Source organism: Orbicella faveolata, unplaced genomic scaffold (assembly GCF_042242905.1).
Source record: "Orbicella faveolata isolate gen_17 unplaced genomic scaffold, um_ofav_v1 contig_34, whole genome shotgun sequence".
In the NCBI taxonomy this organism is placed as follows: domain Eukaryota; kingdom Metazoa; phylum Cnidaria; class Anthozoa; order Scleractinia; family Merulinidae; genus Orbicella; species Orbicella faveolata.
Window position 1 is genome coordinate 33530001 of NW_028301563.1, and position 16837 is coordinate 33546837.

Here is a 16837-nt window from a genome sequence, read left to right on the forward strand (position 1 = left end):
TACGATTAAACTGAATGACGTAATGTCGGTGAATTTATGGAAAGCGGAATATGCGTCGGCGTGCATTCTCAGAAACGGTTCACAGGAAATTCGAGAGAATGGAACAAACTGATCACGTAACGCCTTCGGGCATCCTATATAAAACCTAAAACTAAAGTCGCACAAGGACCAAATTGGTCCACAATCATAGTTTCCGTATCATTCATTAACTGGAAGCATTGCTATTCCCACTCGAAGGGATGTTTGGTCACTGCTGGATACCTTACAGCGCTTATTATACCCAGTGAAACAATGGGCCTCCCACAAATATGGCTGCATATAATTACAATGGTCCGAACAAGACAATTCAGCATTCTTTAAGTGATCTAGATTCGAAATTGAAATTACCGAATACTGTATTCAATTTCCACACTAATCTCGAAAATAAGCTTAAAACTGCATGTTCGTATATTTCAGTTTGCAACGGACGGCGCTCTCAATGCACCTACAGAAAAAGGTCGACCCAACTCAATATGTGAGCCAGAGGAAGTTGTCAAATGTGTGAATAATTTTCTGAAGTCTCGTAATTGGCGGTCTGACGCCACTTTCTTGACTTTCGGTAGCTTAATACAAAGTGCGTAAAATATCTCTTGGCGAATGTGAAAAATCATCACTAGAAATAGATGACATTCATTACTAAATATTAAATTTCCTTTCTGTTCATAGTTAAATGAGCTGCATTTCTTGTCCATTTTCACTATTCCTTAATTTTATACACATTTCATTACTGACCATGCCAGCGTTACAAAAGTCCGAAATAATAGGTTTGTGCCCCGACTTATGCGCTATTTAATAAGCTATTCTCGATTCAAATCTCTGCAACCCACCGGGCTGGCTTTTTGTACATTGTATTTTAAGTATGGAAAAGCAAAAGTGAAAGTGCTTCAGTAAGGGAAAACTTACTACCCGCTAAATAAAACAGATAGCTAATTTTGCAAAGCTTACCTTGTTAAAATATACTTTTGATCAGTTCTTGCTTACCAACTTTGTGAATTCGAATTTTGCTCCTCCTCGAACTCGACACAACTGATGGAAAAATAGAAGTCTCAATGTTGTAACATCAGCATTGGAAAGCATGCATTCCACAGCGCTTGGTGATTATCAAGTTACCAGTGTTTTTCAAATTAATTGTCACTAATACATACATTGAAACAAGATTGACAAACTACTGATTCTGTAACAACGCCAACATTGAAAGCTGACTATAAACAATAAGTATTGTCTTATCAGTTGATTAACTCCGCAAACATGCTACAAACCAAAGGGAACCCTCAAAAAAGGACAATTGCTCGCTAATTTTTCAAGAGACATCAAATGAGGAACAAACAGTACCTTTCTGGACTCTAGGTAAAAATTGTGCGCTCAATTGACGATAAAACTAAATGATTTTATGGGAATCTATGTGTCGGAGTGCATTTCAAGAAGCGTTGCACATGAATGGAACCAATCGATTACGCGTAACGCCTTCGGGCAGCCTGCATAAAACTTAGACAGGCTCTCAGTAAGTCGTCGTCTCCAAATTCGTCAACACGGAATATTATAAACATTTTACCCGATGAATAAATGTATGCACGCTATCAATTGTTTTGCGAGACATAACAAACAACTTTCCAGAAAAAGAGATCTTAAAATTAGGTGTCGAGAAAAGGTACTTTACAATTTTCGATTTTGAAATGGCGCCAAATTATGATTGCGCAAGTAATTAAAGTGCGTGTATGGAAATCTGAAAATCGCGAACTAATTTCTCTGAAATTTGATTTCTGACATTTCTCGAGTTAGCCAAGAATAACGAACCAACGCACAAACCCTGCTTTCAACAAGGTTTCACCTTGGTTGGAGAATTCTACAGATTAACTCCAATCCAAGGTTTATTTAACCCTCTTTTGAACAACCGGACTGTGAAGGTTGACTTTAGCTCAGTTTTCGTTTGCCATCTTTATGAATTCGGAATCTCCTTCTCTTCAAGGCACTGCCAAAACTGGAGACGTTTGAATGGAATTCATTGGCCGTGGAAAGCATTCCTAAACCTGCATTACGCAGTATTAGTTGATTATGAAGTTCCGTTCTTTTTCATGTTGTCTCTAAATTTGACCAAATTGGTAAACAAGATACGATAACTACAAAGGAGTCAGTACGTGTATCTACGGATTGGAAGAACGCCAACAAGTGTAAAGAGTAGTTGTTTATTGATCACTTGATTAACTCCGAACCTCTTAACCATGGTGTAAATTAACGTCAAGAAAGTCGGGAAAAAGAGCAATTTACCGCTAATTTGTCTTTATGAGACATCAAATGAGAGATATACGGTACCTTAATGCACTCCAGGTCAAACCTGCGCACCCAATTCACGATGAAACTACATGACTTGACGGAATCTATGGAAAGCAGATTGTACGTCGTGCATAACGAATGGAACAAACCCGGGGGGGGGGCACTGCCATATACGGGCTATATAGGTATGTGCCGCTGTGAAGGGTATGGTTTTCAAGCAGTTTACTCTAGGATAGGGTATATAAATCAGAGCGTTTGGGTCTAGAATAGGGTATCATTTTTCACAAAACTGACTAGTTGGTTGAAGATTTTATCTAGACTAAGGAAACCAGGAATTGCCACTCAAAAATATAAAAAAAAATCAAATCAGCAAGTTTAAATTTACGCAAATCAGCCTCAACAGTGTCGATAGATGGGGGATTTGGGGAGTTTACTCTAGCATAGGGTAGCAAAATTCAGTTGAACTAGCTCTGGTATAGGCTAAGGGTTCCATGGTCCCAGCGGCACATCCCCACCCAGAAATTCCCAAAGTACCTCCCCCGGGGGAACAAACTGATTACGAGTAACGCCTTCAGGCATCCTGCATAAAACCTAAAACTAAAGTCGCACTCGGACCAGGCTGGTCCACATTGCCAGTACTAATCGTAGTTTCAGTATCATTCAGAGACTGAAAGCATTGCTACTCACTCTCGAAGGGATGTTTGTTCGGCACGTCGGGATACCTTGCAACACTTATGTCCATCGAAACAATACACCTCCATAAGCTACATGCATGGCTAGATAATTACATTGGTCTGTCACCAGACAGCTCATTGTTGCTTAAGTGAAAAGACTCGAAATCGAAATTGTTGAGTCGATTTTCAATCGTGACTATAATTCCAAAAATCTGAACTTGGCGGTCTTCTAAATGTACCCAGTGAAAAAAAGTCGATCCAACTCAATATGTGAGTCAGAGAAGTTGTCAAATTCTCGAGTAATTTTCTGATGTCTGGCTGCCTAACACGTTTTGCATCAGCGAGGCTCGATACAAGAACGCAAGAACACAAGACCCACAGAACGCTTTTGTTAACAATGTATTATGACTATGTAAGATCAAAAGTGAAAGTGCTTCGGTAGGCGAAACTTACTATCTGCTCGATAAAACTGATAGAACGTGAGACTTTCATATAAATGATAAGCCTTTGTGCTTTTCAATACCACTACATGTTTTAATCACAACCTGGAATTTCAAGGAGGGTATGAGCATTCAATAGAAGTTCTTTTGGTTTTGAATAGTCACTGATAATGAATGGAAACGATAATGAACCTTTGTGTTTTTTATATCAATACGTGATTCAATCAGACCTGGAGGTTGTAGGCGGTTACGGTTTTTGAAAAGAAGTTCTTTTGATTTTGAATAGCTCGCTGTAATCCTTTATATCGGGCCTGGAATTTGAAGGCGGTTACGGTTTTTGAAAAGATGTTCTTTTGATTTTGAATAGCTCGCTGTAATCCTTTATATCAGGTCTGGAATTTGAAGGCGGTTACGGTTTTTGAAAAGATGCTCTTTTGATTTTGAATAGCTCGCTGTAATCCTTTATATCAGGTCTGGAATTTGAAGGCGGTTACGGTTTTTGAAAAGATGATCTTTTGATTTTGAATAGCTCGCTGTAATCCTCTATATCAGGTCTGGAATTTGAAGACGGTTACGGTTTTTGAAAAGATGTTCTTTTGATTTTGAATAGCTCGCTGTAATCCTTTATATCAGGTCTGGAATTTGAAGGCGGTTACGGTTTTTGAAATGAAGTTCTTTTGATTTTGAATAGCTCGCTGACGGACTTGGAAACGTTCTACCAGTATAACACAAGTAACACTGGACGGATTTAGGATAAGCAAAGCTATAGCGTTCGTCCGATCGTATTTTATAAACCTTAAAGTTACAATGGAACCGTTACTCCTAAATTTAAGTTTAGCGCGCGATGCAAATAATTTGTCCCATTGGCCGCGGGGATAACGAAATTTGCATAAGAGTTGAAAACTTAACGCAAGAATGTGACAGTGAATGATTAGACTCTGTTAGCTTAACTGAATAGGCTATTATCTTTTAAGGCGAATTGAACGGACGCTAAAAGACTAATGAAGGCATTTGTTTTCATGCGAGTTGTGTAATTGTTATTCATTTACTGGAAAATTAAATTAACAAACTAAGTAAACTTTTCGGGTGGTCTGCGTGTGTGAATGTAATTATGATAGATCAATAACGTCATATGTTACTTGATTGGTGGTTGAAAATATGATGTCGTTTTTGTGCAATATGATTGGATGTTGGAAATGTGCTGGCATTTCCTGTAATATGATTAGTTAACGACACCAATAAAGTTGGGACTCGCTAGATAGAAATCATTTGCAGATGGTGGACTGTTGACTAAACGTTTGTTTCTCTGGATAAGATTTTCGCCCCATGTCAAGCCACTTTGAGGATATAAGCGATGAAGAATTATTGGAGGCCATTATTGCTATTGAGAATGGACCAGAAAACAGTTATTTCCAACAGGTAAATTAAATATGTTGTAACTAAAATACATTTCGTGTACTTAATGTGTGATGAACCGGGTTATTTATTTTATTTTATATTTTCTCTTAGATTCTTGACGACTCTATCGATGATACGATTTTGTCAAATGTCGCCGAGGCTACAGAACGTCAACTCACTAATCAAGAACAAATGGGGGGAAGTCTTGCTACCACAGAACCTGGACGCTTCGAATTTGTACTCAACCCGTACGTAGATAGTCACAGCAAAAAAAATGGGCGTTAGAGAGCGTCACTACACCTCCAACATTCGTCAGGTGGGACAATTTATACCTCAACAAAACTTGGCAGCAGCAATTGCTGATGGATTACATAGAACAATCCAAAATTTGATTCTCCGAGACAGGATACCAGCCGCTGATCGTGTCTACTTCAATTTAGCCAGCAATCGCTTAGTCAACAGCTATGCTTATCGAGCGTTACCGGCGGGGGAATGGTTAAATGGTAGCGATCGTGTCGACAGTCTGCTGCAGCAAATGTCACAGGTGTTAAACTCAAACGAGAACTTTGAAATGAATGATTCGTTTCAATTATCTTTTACACACGTTCGTACATCTCCTCGCGGTAGCGGTCAGAAACGAAAATTGAAACCTGGACATTCTAATCCAGAAACTTTCAAACGTTTGAAAGGTTCTGTCATCAGTATCGATAACAAAGATGAACTATGCTGCGCCCGCGCCATTGTGACAGCTAAAGCTAGAGTGGATGATCACCCTAAATGGAACAGCTTCAGAAGAGGTTTCTCTATCCAGAGAGATGAAGCAATCAAGCTGCATATAGAAGCTAATGTAGAAATGGGAAAATGCGGTTACGAGGAACTCACTAGATTTGCATTGACGCCGTCCTTGAACAATTATCAGCTCTTACTTGTGGACGCTACCCGAGGTTATAGCGTGACTTCTTTTGGAAAGCCTCAGGAAAAACAATTGGTACTGTTGTATGATAATGAACACTACAACGTGATCACTGCGTTACCTGGGTTCTTTGGTAACAGTTATTTCTGCGCAAGGTGTCTCAAACCCTACAATAACGAAGGTCAACACGCCTGTGAAAACAACCCTGATCATTGTTCTTCCTGCTTACAAACGGGATGTGAGGACTTTACAGAGGCCAGGTGTCGTAATCAACCACCAGCTACACCCTGCGGATCCTGTGAGCGGATGTTTTATGGTGATGTTTGTTTTCAAAATCATCTGACGAAATCCTACAAGGGAAAAACCGCTGACTCCAAAAACATCAGTGTTTGCAGTCAACGCCGCAAATGTCGTAGCTGTAAAAAGTTGTTGGTGGGTCTCAAGAAGCAACAAGAACATGAATGCGGTTACATAGACTGTCCCTCTTGCCACGAGTACATAGAGGCCGCAAGCCACCGATGCTTTATTCAGATACCTAAAACACCGGAAGAGCTAACCGAAGAGAAAAAAGAAAAAAAGGAGAAGAGAAAGAAAAAGAAAAAACGCAAGCGACGAACCGAAGCCGAAGCAGAGGATAATAGTAATGATGATGATGATGATGATGATGATGATGATGATGATGATGATGAAAAGCCTCCCATTCTCGTTTTCTTCGATATTGAGGCGATGCAAGATACTGGCAAACACATCCCTAATCTTTTAATAGCGGAAACTGAGGATGATAATTGTCCACTCCACTTCAAAGGTGAAGATTGCATTCGCGATTTCCTGGAATGGCTGGATACGTTAACTGAAGAAGACACGCGCAATGTAACTGTTTTGGCCCATAACTTTTCTGGCTACGACTCCTATTTCGTCGTGGAGGAATATCATCGCAAACACAGGGTCCTCAATCAAATCAGAAATGGAGCTAAACTTCTCCAATTAACCTTTGACAATATTAACTTTATTGACTCTCTGTCATTTTTTCAAATGCCGCTTTCAGCATTTCCAAAGACATTCGGATTGACAGAGTTAAAGAAGGGCTATTTTCCTCACCTGTTTAACACGCCTGAAAATCAAGACTACGTGGGACCAATTCCCGAGAAAGAATTTTACATGCCTGAATCAATGTCTGTCAACGGCCGTAAAGACTTCGAGAAATGGCATGATAAAGAAAGAGCTGAGAATGTAGTGTTCGATTTCCAGAAAGAATTGCTGGAATATTGCGAGTCGGACGTGAAATTACTGAAGGAGGGATGCCTTACTTTCAAATGGCTTTTTGAAAAAGAGACAAAGTTTGACCCCTTCAGTCATATTACTATAGCTTCGGCATGCAATCGAGACCTGCGACAAAACCGAATGGAAGCCAACACAATTGCTTCCGAGCCTCTCCACGGTTGGCGACTAAAAACAAATCAGTCGAAAGTTGCCATGGAATATCTACTGTGGCAACAAAGTCAGATCAGTGGGAGAATTCAACATGTTGGAAACGATGGGGAATACCGTATCCCCAACAGTCGCTACACCGTGGACGGCTACGATGCAACTACGAACACCGTCTACGAATTTCAAGGTTGCTTTTGGCATGGCTGTCGTAAATGCTATCCCAACAGATCCGAAACACACCTTAGATTAGAGCACCGCTGCACTGCCGACATGTATCTCTGCACCCAGGAAAAACTACAATTCTTGCGTGACAAAGGTTACAACGTCATCAAAATGTGGGAGTGTGATTGGCGGAAAATGAAAGAAGAAAGGCGGGACGTCAGGAACTTTGTAGCCAGCCTCGATTTGGTGGAGCCACTAAATCCCCGTGATGCCTTCTGCGGCGGACGAACAAACGCTGTCAAACTCTATCATCTGGCTGACATCGCCTCAGGAGAGAAGATTCATTACTATGATTTTACATCTCTCTATCCGTTCATTAATAAGAATGCTGAGTATCCTGTCGGCCACCCTGAAATTATATTTCAGCCGGAAGACACAGACATCCAAAATTACTTCGGGATTGCCAAGGTCACAAGCTTACCTCCAGAAAAACTGTTTCATCCAGTACTTCCGCTGCGTGAAAATGGTAAACTAACATTCCCGCTATGTAGAGCCTGTGTACAAGAAGAGATGGAAAAACCAATGCTACAACGGTCCTGGGTTTGCAGTCACAGCGACAGTGAAAGACAAATTACAGGTACATGGTGTACCCCCGAACTGAACAAAGCCGTTGAGAAGGGCTACAAAATAACTTACATTCACGAAGTGTGGCATTTTTCTGAAACGAGGAAAGGTCTCTTTAAAGACTATGTGAATACATGGTTAAAGATTAAAGAGGAGGCAAGCGGCTGGCCAGCTCATGTAGACGATGATCCCGTCAAACAACAAGAACATCTGAGATCCTACAAAGCGAAAGAGGGCATCGAACTCAACCGCAACAACATTGAAAAGAATCCCGGCAAACGTAGCCTTGTAAAAATGATGTTAAATTTCATGTGGGGGAAGTTTGGCCAGCGCACCAACAAAACTCAAATCAAAGAGTTCGGAGATCCTATGAGGTTCAGTGCATTCCATGAAAGTGATGCAAATGACATTTGCTACGTGAGTGTATTGTCTGAAGACATCGTTGAAATTCACTATAAACTGAAATCGAATGACGAATCTGTCTCACCAAACCTCAACATTTTCATCGCTTGTTTCACGACATGTTGGGCTCGACTTCGTTTGTATGCAGCTCTGGACATGCTACAAGAACGAGTACAGTACACAGACACCGACAGCGTTATTTTTTCCAGTTTACCTCATGAAAACAATCCTCCCCTTGACGACTTTCTCGGTGATTTCAAGGACGAGTTGGGAGAAGACGACTTCATCACTGAATTTGCGTCCGCGGGACCGAAAAACTATGGTTACCTCACGAAGAAAGAAAAAGAAGAATGCAAAGTGAGGGGAATCTCTTTAAACAGTGAAGGTAGCAAGTAGTTAAATTATCAAGTGTTGCGGCAAAATGTTTTAGACGAAATTCAACGCCCTCTCGAGAAAACGCGACAAACTGATATTTACAAGCCTTATCACATCGTCCGAAACTCCAAAGAGTACTCACTGACCACAGTCTCTCAGACGAAAAAGTACCCGCTTGTGTACGAAAAACGAGTGATAGATCCCTACACCTTCAAAACATATCCCTATGGCTATGAAAGAATAACAAATGAGGACGTGGACATGATTGAACTGTTGTGCCATTTGTAAACACTTTTGTAAATAGTTTCATTCATAAGTTGAGCGCAATCCACTAAGGAGTTGCACACGGCTCTGTCCTGCAATTTTAGGGAAACATTTGATATTAAAGTTAATGGTTAACTTTAAAATTGCGTGATTACTTTGTTTATCTTAGAAACCAGGCTTTTTACTCGGTCAACACGGAAACGAGATTAATGACGTCAAAGGGGGCGAGGCTTCTGGTTACCATGGATACGTCAAACTCGAGAAAACAATAGAACTCCTTTCCATAACAATACTTTTTCATTTGCATGACACTACCTGTCAAATTCGTACTGGACTAGCCCATACCACTACTCAAGTGGAAAGTTTTGCATAAGAAAAGACTTAGTTCTGATTCTGTGTGGGTGGTCGGTTCTGAGTTATGTAACATTATCACTGAGCCTGCCGTGCGATGATCAGAGGGCAAACCATATCTAGACGCTATGCAGCATGGCCAGGGTTACCACAGGTCAGGGAAAAAAAATATTGGGAAAAGTCAGGGAAATTTATTTTGAGTCAGGAAAATTTGACATTTTGAAGAAAAGTCAGGGAAAATTGAAATAATTTAAACGCGGCTGATTTAATACATTGAAGGCTGAGAGAAACATTTGGGGTCACTGTGATCTCAACGATATTTTTCCTTAGTGAAGAAGAAAAATTTGTTGAAATCTTCTCCGTCTTAATGAACGAGTAAAACGGGTAGAGAGGACGGCTGCTACTCCGTCTTAATGAAGGAGTAGAAAGAAGCCGCTACTATCTCTGACATCTTGTATTTTTTTGGTCAGGGAAATGCTATTTTTAACAGGGAAATGTCAGGGAAAAGTCAGGGAATTTTGAAAAGTGGTGTCAGTAGCAACCATGATGGCAGTGATGGAAAAAAAAAACTCAACGCAACTGTTTTTTCTCAGAATTTTCTCAGATTGGATATTTTCCATTATTTTTTTTTTCCGAGAGGGCACGGTGACGCATTCTGCAATCTGATTAGTTCTTAGCGCGGTCCGCAATCCCAGACAAAAGCAGTTGGGACACTTGAGCTGGGTTGCGTATCCCCCCTCCTTCCCCCCCCCCCCCCCCCCACCTCCTAATCAATGTTGGAAGATGACGCGTTGTTTTCCATAAAAAGGGAAAATATCACCTGATTATCAACATTGTAAGTGAGGGGGAGGGGAGAACTTCCTTCGTGTATCAACACTTTTGTTCGGGATTGTAGCTGGCCCTTCCTTCCAGCCCGAGCCCTTTCGCAGGCACAAAGGTTTGAACAAGATGACATCGAAAACCTTTTAAATTGCTTCTTATGTAGTACATGGTATTCGACCTAAATTTTATTGGAGACCCTGTCCTTGAGTCAGAAATTTGAATACCTTAAAAAAATAGTCAATGAACTTTGCAATTAACATATTTTATACTCTTGATTGTTCTTTTAAAACATTGTTTTAAGTCCGTGGTCAAGTCCAAAGTCCAATCCAAGAGTCCAGGCCTAAATTTTCCAGGGCGATGCGAAGGAAATTTAGGATTGGACCACGAAACAATAGCGGTAGTTCGTTTCGTTTAACAACAGTATGATGTTTATATACAGGCAAAAACTAACGATAGATAAATCCGACGTTTCGGCGACATCTTGGCGCCATTGTCAAGGGAAACTAATTAAATATGCGATTTCAAGGGTAACTAAGAGTTCAGAGTTTCTAATTTGCATAAGTTAGACAAAGACTTTAGCGCGAACTGAGTCTGATTGTACATTTAAACACGGTCGTAATTGTTTAATGAGTAACATCTCATTAATGAGACAATCAAACTTGTTGTGGCATTTTTTCAACACCCTAAAACAATTGCGAAGGTCATCCGGAATCCTGCCTGCGTGTCTACTATCATAGTGATTGCGTACTGACGAGGTCTTGCTTCTATGTCCATCAACGCGTACGAACAGATGGCCACGGGTGTAACCGACATAACCAGCATCGCACTGGTCACACTTGAAGTTATACACAACGCATTGTTGATCAATGAGCTGAGGCTTAGGTTAAGGAACTATAACTAACTATTTCATGCAACTTTAATTAGTATAGTTCTGAGGCTTAGGTTAAGGAACGAAAATCGAGAAAATTATCTGCAAAGTCGGTTGTGTTGATTTTTTCTTTCACCGCTTGGGTCCATTTCCCTCTGTTCTCGACGCGGGAGGCTCAACCGACCACCCACACAAAAGCAGAACTTTCTTATGCAAAACTTTTCCTATTGTTTGCTTTGAATACTAGCAATGGTCGCCATGGGAGATCGAGGCGTTAGTTGTTTTAGAATCTTCTAACACCCCGCACACTGGTGAGGTTAAAACACTCAAATGGCTTTCCAATTTAAAACAGAAGTTTTGGTAGTCATAGACAACCGGCTTTAACAGGTGAGCACGTTTGTAGAATGAGTTCGCTGTGTATTAATAACAATGTCATCCACGACTGATTTTATATTTGCTTCAGTTTATCGATCTTGGTTCCTAAGAAAAATTTACAGTTATAGCTAATTTCAAAATCCTTTGGGGTTTTGTTTAGCCACGGACAGGTCACGCTGTTTCATGCAACTTTAATTAGTATAGTTCTGTCCTGTAGTTAGCAAAACAATATCTGTTCAATTACATCTATTCAATTGCATAATTGAAGGTAATATAAAAGGACCCAGAGAGCTCTGTAGGCCGCACTCTGAAAACCCTCATTCACCTTGATACAAACTCTAAACGTACTTAAAGGGTACGTTTGACATGATCCGAGATTATTCGAATGATGGCGCATCAAAGAAATCATGAAATCATGGTTCCTCTGGGAACACAAGTTTTCATAATCAGCAAGACAGCTATTCTCTTCATAAGAATGAAATATTGTAGCCAGAAATATTATATTAGGACTTCTTATGGAGTCAGTGGTGCATTATTTTTAAGTTGCCGTGACAATCAAATTAATCAACTTACAAAGACGACATAAATGTCACACTTCAGTAACGTTTCATCAGTGTTGCATTGTGATCTCTTTACGCTTCATTGAGCTGTTTGTTCACAATTCATGCTGACCTTTGTTCACAATTTATTGTCTTTCGACCCCTCTTTCTTCAGGTTCCGATGAGATTGCCGTAAAACCTCATTAACTTATGGGTGGTTTCGCGCGCTTTACGAAGAGTCCTAAAGCAGTCTTTCTTTGCATATTCAGTTATGCACTGTTCTTTTGCGTGTGGATTTTCGTCAAGGAACAAACTCCAAGAAGAAGATTGGTCACCTATGATCAACAGATAAACGAATTGTTTCCAAATTCTCCACTTTTTAAGCTTAAGGAAGTCACAGAAAGTGATGTCAGACTGTGGCAGGAGAAATTCTACTCCTCCCTGGCAAGTGCAACCAGGCCGCAATCAGAAAACGTGACCAAATGGAAAGCCTTGGCTCTTTACCCGGCTTACAACCAAAGCCACTTAAGCGACATCAACCAGATTACATTGCCTGGTAATGAGCCCAGACAGACTGTAAAGATAACCAGTCAAAACGGCTTGTTGCAGTTTCTGGAGACAGCTTCGTGCCAACCCATAACACCCGATGTGGTTCTATACAACAGAGTTTACAAGACAGGAAGCGAAACAACAGGAGCATTAATCAATTTTGTAGCAGCTATGATGAACTATATCTACACCAGACGTAAGTTTGCGTGGGGAAGATTTCTTTAGGGAATTTAGTTAAGTAACCACGTCGATTGAAAAAAGAAATGTGCGAAGAATTATAACGCTCGTGCCTGAACTCATTTCGTAGCCATTCTCTGCAAAAACAACAGCGTGAAATGAACGCGTTCGGCGCATTTTAAACAACGTGAGCCACTACTGCTAATTTTTCGTACTTCCTTTTGGAATTTATCCCTGGTATTACATATTTTGTTTAAGCCGGTTTTTAGATCGATCAGCCTGCTAAACAGGTCTAGATAACTGCGAAATTCGAAGGTAAACCACAAATCTAATTTTTCCTAGTTATCGTCCTTGGCGTAGCCGTCGTCATTGCTTAACGTCCTTTCTTTGAGGTCGCGGCCGCCGTTTTGAAATTCGGGATGTAACAGTTTACTTGAATTCGTGTTACATTTCTTTCTCGTCCTCACTAAACAAGAACGTGAAATGACCAAATTCTGCAATGTCTGGAGAACGTGAACCACGACGGCTTATTTTTAAATATTTTATTCTATTTCGCTGCGTTCCATATTCTGATATTCAGTTTCAAGATAAAAAAGTTTCGCGGGTAATGAGATTAATGTTGATACGGTTATTGACCAAACGTGAGGTCAAGATGGCTGGAAATTAGCCAAGTTCTTTTTTGTGTGTGTTTATGGACCGAGACGGAGTCGAGGTCCATAAGCACGCAAAAAAGGAACTTGGCCAATATCCAGCCATCTTGACCGAACAGGCTTGGTCAATAAAAGATTTATTTTATGGAAAAAGAAAACCATTCTCTTGCGGGATACAGCGGGCAATCCCGAGCGGGCAAGATAGCCCCCATCTTGCCCGCTCGGTTAGCCAATCGCAGCGCAAGATTCGGCTCATCGTGGTTTCTTTAATTCCCTACTTTTTATCGAAGCCAACCGTTTATTTACTCCATCCTAACTTGTTATTGGTTTGTTTCTTTATTGTAGAAACCACAGAAGATTTCTATGACCGTGGCCAATCCAGGCCGTATCCAATGATTATTGAACACAAAGTCAAACAAGCAGATCGCCCGATGTTTTTTAACGCGCACTTTTACTTCAGAAACAACTTGAAAATTCAGCGAACGCACACGTACATCAATCAAATCAGACACCCAGTTGACAGATACATTTCTCATTACGCTTATATGCGTAGCACAAACAGACCAAAAAAGAGAGTGAAGCAGATGATTGACAGCGGTGAGTTTAACGAAACAATCGAGCAATGCTTTGAGAAGCAAGGTCAGGGATGTAAACATAACGTTATGACGCGATTCTTCTGTGGGACCGAGGACTTTTGCAAGAAAGATGCCGAGAAAGCACTTGAAAGAGCAAAGGAAAATATTTTGAAGCACTATGCAGCTGTTGGTTTACTGGAGCATTTTCACCTTACTTTAAAGATTATCCAACGACGCCTTCCATATTTTTTACCCGTGGTTCCTGAAGAACCTACACATATGAAACTAAACGAAGGGAAGAAAAAATTGAACTCCAGCTCTGTGAGCGAAGAAATGATTGAGAAGATAAAACGAGCGAATTGGGCAGATATGGAGCTGTACGAGTTTGTGACACAGATATTTTGGAAACAAGTTAAAGCTTGTGGAATATCATAGATCATGTTGATTTAAAGACGCTTTCAGAGACTGAGCGTAGCTTAATTGGAGGTTGTAAACATGCCGAGGAAAACTTGGTGTGTGACTATTTAAATTCATTTTCTGTTCCCTGTTTGAATTATACCTTGCTTGCATGTATGTACAAACTAGCATCGTTTTCTATTGCTGCAATCGTGATTGCGCGCATGATGGCATCTACCAATTTCAGCCACTAAATGTGACAGCCACTCCGCACTGCATGTGTGGCTATCCACTCTTTTAAACAAACGGTAACGATCTGTTTGGTATTTCGTCTTTTCTAGTCGGAGGGCAAGAATGTTGAATAGGTGCATTTTGAAGTTTCCTACCGCGTGGCAATTTTGCACAAAATGTTGCAGTGGGTGTCACCGCATTTCGCTATATAAACAATAGCGTCCATTTGGCGCGAAAATATGCTCGGATATTTGTCCGCGGAAATCATCTGTTCCGAGAGGCTAACAGTCTCCCCGAGAGCGTAGCTCGAGAACATTTTTGAACTTTGAGGAACAAATAATGTCCAAGGACAAATATCGTAGATCTGAACATATTTTCCTTGAAAATTGGTCAATATCACTCGGATATTAATTCCTCAGTTTTAGCTGGCTTAGGGCTGGCTTTGCGTCGGTCTGTATAGTTAATAACTGTGACCGAAGTCTTGATGCGGCCTCCGGCAGCATTTTTAAGTCCGAGGTCACAGCAGTTTTCACTATACGGACCGTCTAAGCCGGTAAATAACTTATTTATTTCTTCTTCTCTCTCTCAAATCATTTTTATAATTGTTTGCCTTTTTCCACACACACATCGCGCGAATTACCACGACCGTGGTCAGACATAGGAAAATCCGGACCGCGCTAAGAACCAATGAGATTGTAGGATTCGTTATTGTGCCCTCTTGGAAAAAATAATGAAAAATATCGAATCTGAAAAATTCTCAGAAAAGTCAGTTGTGTTGTTTTTTTTTGTGTGTGTGTGTGTGTTGTCACCGCTTGCGTTCATGTAGGGTTTGCCCTCTGATCATCGCGCGGCCTGCTCAGTGATTCTCGTAATCCGAATTAGAATAGAGTCAAACCCCTATTAAGCGGCCACTTATTAAACGGCCACTCCGAAATTATTGTCAGTAAATTACTGTAAATAAAACCCTTATTGAAAGGCCACCTCTATTAACCCTTTGCGTACCAAGTGGCCATATGTGGCCACTTAAATACAGGCCCCATTCGGGCGTCCTTGAAAGAGGGATTTTAGGGGCTGGAAACTAATGCTACATTTTGGTTTAGACTACACAAAGTAGTTCTTCAGTTTTTTCGAAAATTTCTTCAATCGAGCGGGTTTTTAGCGAATTTTGCGAGTTTTCTTTTAGTTAAACGTTTTGAGCGAGGTGATTTAAAAATGGCGGCTCTTCGAGATGATGCTACACTAGATTTTAGCGTTCAAAACGATATTGAAATTCAATTTATCGACGAAGAAGACTTCCCACTTGCTAATTTAAACGAGCACCGAGCCTCTGATCAGGAATTTTACTCTGGTGCATCTGAATCAAGCTCAGAGGATTCTAGTGAAGAGTCCGCAGAGGACGAAAACACTGAGACTGAAGTGCAATTTCCTGAAGAATGGTCAAGAACGGTCGAACGCAGAGTAGATATTGACTTCAGTGAAGAACCAGGAATACCGGTAAATGTCAACACAAGAAACCTGAAATGTTTGGATTTCTTTGAGCTCTTTTTTACACAAGAGGTATGGCAGTTGTTAGTTAGTCAAACTAATTTGTATGCAGAGCAGAAGAGAGGGCCAGCAGAAAGCTCTGCATGGTATCCAGTAACAGAAGATGAAATGAAGGCTTGGATTAGTCTTTATCTAAATATGGGGCTGGTAACTAAACCAAGTCTTAATTTTTACTGGAGCACTGATCCCATCCTAAGTTCTCCTTTCTTCCCATCTGTGATGTCCAGGACACGTTTCCTGCAAATCTTGCGGTACTTGCACTTTGCCGACAACACCCGTGCCCCCCCAAGAGATTCTGAAGATTACAATAAGCTGTACAAAATTCAGCCTTTCCTGGATTTGCTTATAGCAAGGTTTCAGGCAGTTTACACACCTGAGAGGCAACTTGCCATAGATGAGACTTTAATTAAGTTCAAAGGCAAAGTGCACTTCAGACAATTTATTCCTATAAAGCCAGGAAGATTCGGGATAAAGGCTTTCACCCTTGCAGAGTCCAGCAGTGGTTATGCATTGAATAGCAAAATTTACACTGGCAAGGAAAACAATGAGGTTCAGAGAGATTTAGGGAGGAAGGCAGTTATGTCTGTGTTGGAACCTTATCTAGATAAAGGATTCTATGCCTTCATGGACAATTATTATACATCTGTAGCCTTGTTTGAGGAGCTAGAAGTAAGGAAAACACTTGCATGTGGCACTGTAAGGTCCAACAGGGTACACTTGCCAAAGGAGATTTGTGGTGTCAAAGAAAAGGCAGTGAAAGATCTTGTAA

At 40.6% G+C, this 16837-nt stretch overlaps 4 protein-coding genes across 4 annotated transcripts in view; 2 read left to right on the plus strand and 2 right to left on the minus strand.

Annotated features, from left to right (window-relative positions):
* The window catches only part of LOC149105896 (uronyl 2-sulfotransferase-like), a 13893-nt gene extending 13890 nt beyond the window's left edge, over nucleotides 1-3 (minus strand). Inside the window, exon 1 of the mRNA XM_089271662.1 lies at nucleotides 1-3. This exon is cut by the window's left edge and continues 82 nt beyond it. The gene's annotated coding sequence lies outside the window, so the exon portion shown is untranslated.
* LOC149105894 (uronyl 2-sulfotransferase-like) overlaps nucleotides 1-1238 on the minus strand; it is a 24836-nt gene extending 23598 nt beyond the window's left edge. The window contains exon 1 of the mRNA XM_089271660.1: nucleotides 985-1238. The gene's annotated coding sequence lies outside the window, so the exon portion shown is untranslated. The remainder of the gene's footprint in view (nucleotides 1-984) is intronic.
* A 3520-nt stretch (nucleotides 1239-4758) lies between these two features.
* LOC149105900 (uncharacterized) lies at nucleotides 4759-9365 on the plus strand. Its single transcript, XM_089271645.1, has 2 exons — nucleotides 4759-4843; nucleotides 4934-9365. The coding sequence occupies exon 2, from the start codon at nucleotides 5097-5099 to the stop codon at nucleotides 8745-8747; it is 3651 nt and encodes a 1216-aa protein (XP_089127771.1). The 5' UTR covers nucleotides 4759-4843; nucleotides 4934-5096; the 3' UTR covers nucleotides 8748-9365.
* A 1297-nt stretch (nucleotides 9366-10662) lies between these two features.
* Nucleotides 10663-15292, plus strand: LOC149105901 (heparan sulfate 2-O-sulfotransferase hst-2-like). Its single transcript, XM_089271663.1, has 3 exons — nucleotides 10663-11418; nucleotides 12121-12690; nucleotides 13667-15292. The coding sequence occupies exons 2-3, from the start codon at nucleotides 12156-12158 to the stop codon at nucleotides 14329-14331; spliced, it is 1200 nt and encodes a 399-aa protein (XP_089127789.1). The 5' UTR covers nucleotides 10663-11418; nucleotides 12121-12155; the 3' UTR covers nucleotides 14332-15292.
* The last annotated feature ends 1545 nt before the right edge of the window (nucleotides 15293-16837 follow it).

What these genes read in the sequence shown, in the direction of transcription:
- LOC149105900 (XM_089271645.1), top strand. Translation starts at nt 5,097, where the DNA reads ATGGGCGTTAGAGAGCGTCACTACACCTCCAACATTCGTCAGGTGGGA.
- LOC149105901 (XM_089271663.1), top strand. Translation starts at nt 12,156, where the DNA reads ATGGGTGGTTTCGCGCGCTTTACGAAGAGTCCTAAAGCAGTCTTTCTT. An exon ending in GAACTATATCTACACCAGAC is followed by an intron (nt 12,691 to 13,666) that starts GTAAGTTTGCGT and finishes TCTTTATTGTAG; the next exon opens with AAACCACAGAAGATTTCTAT.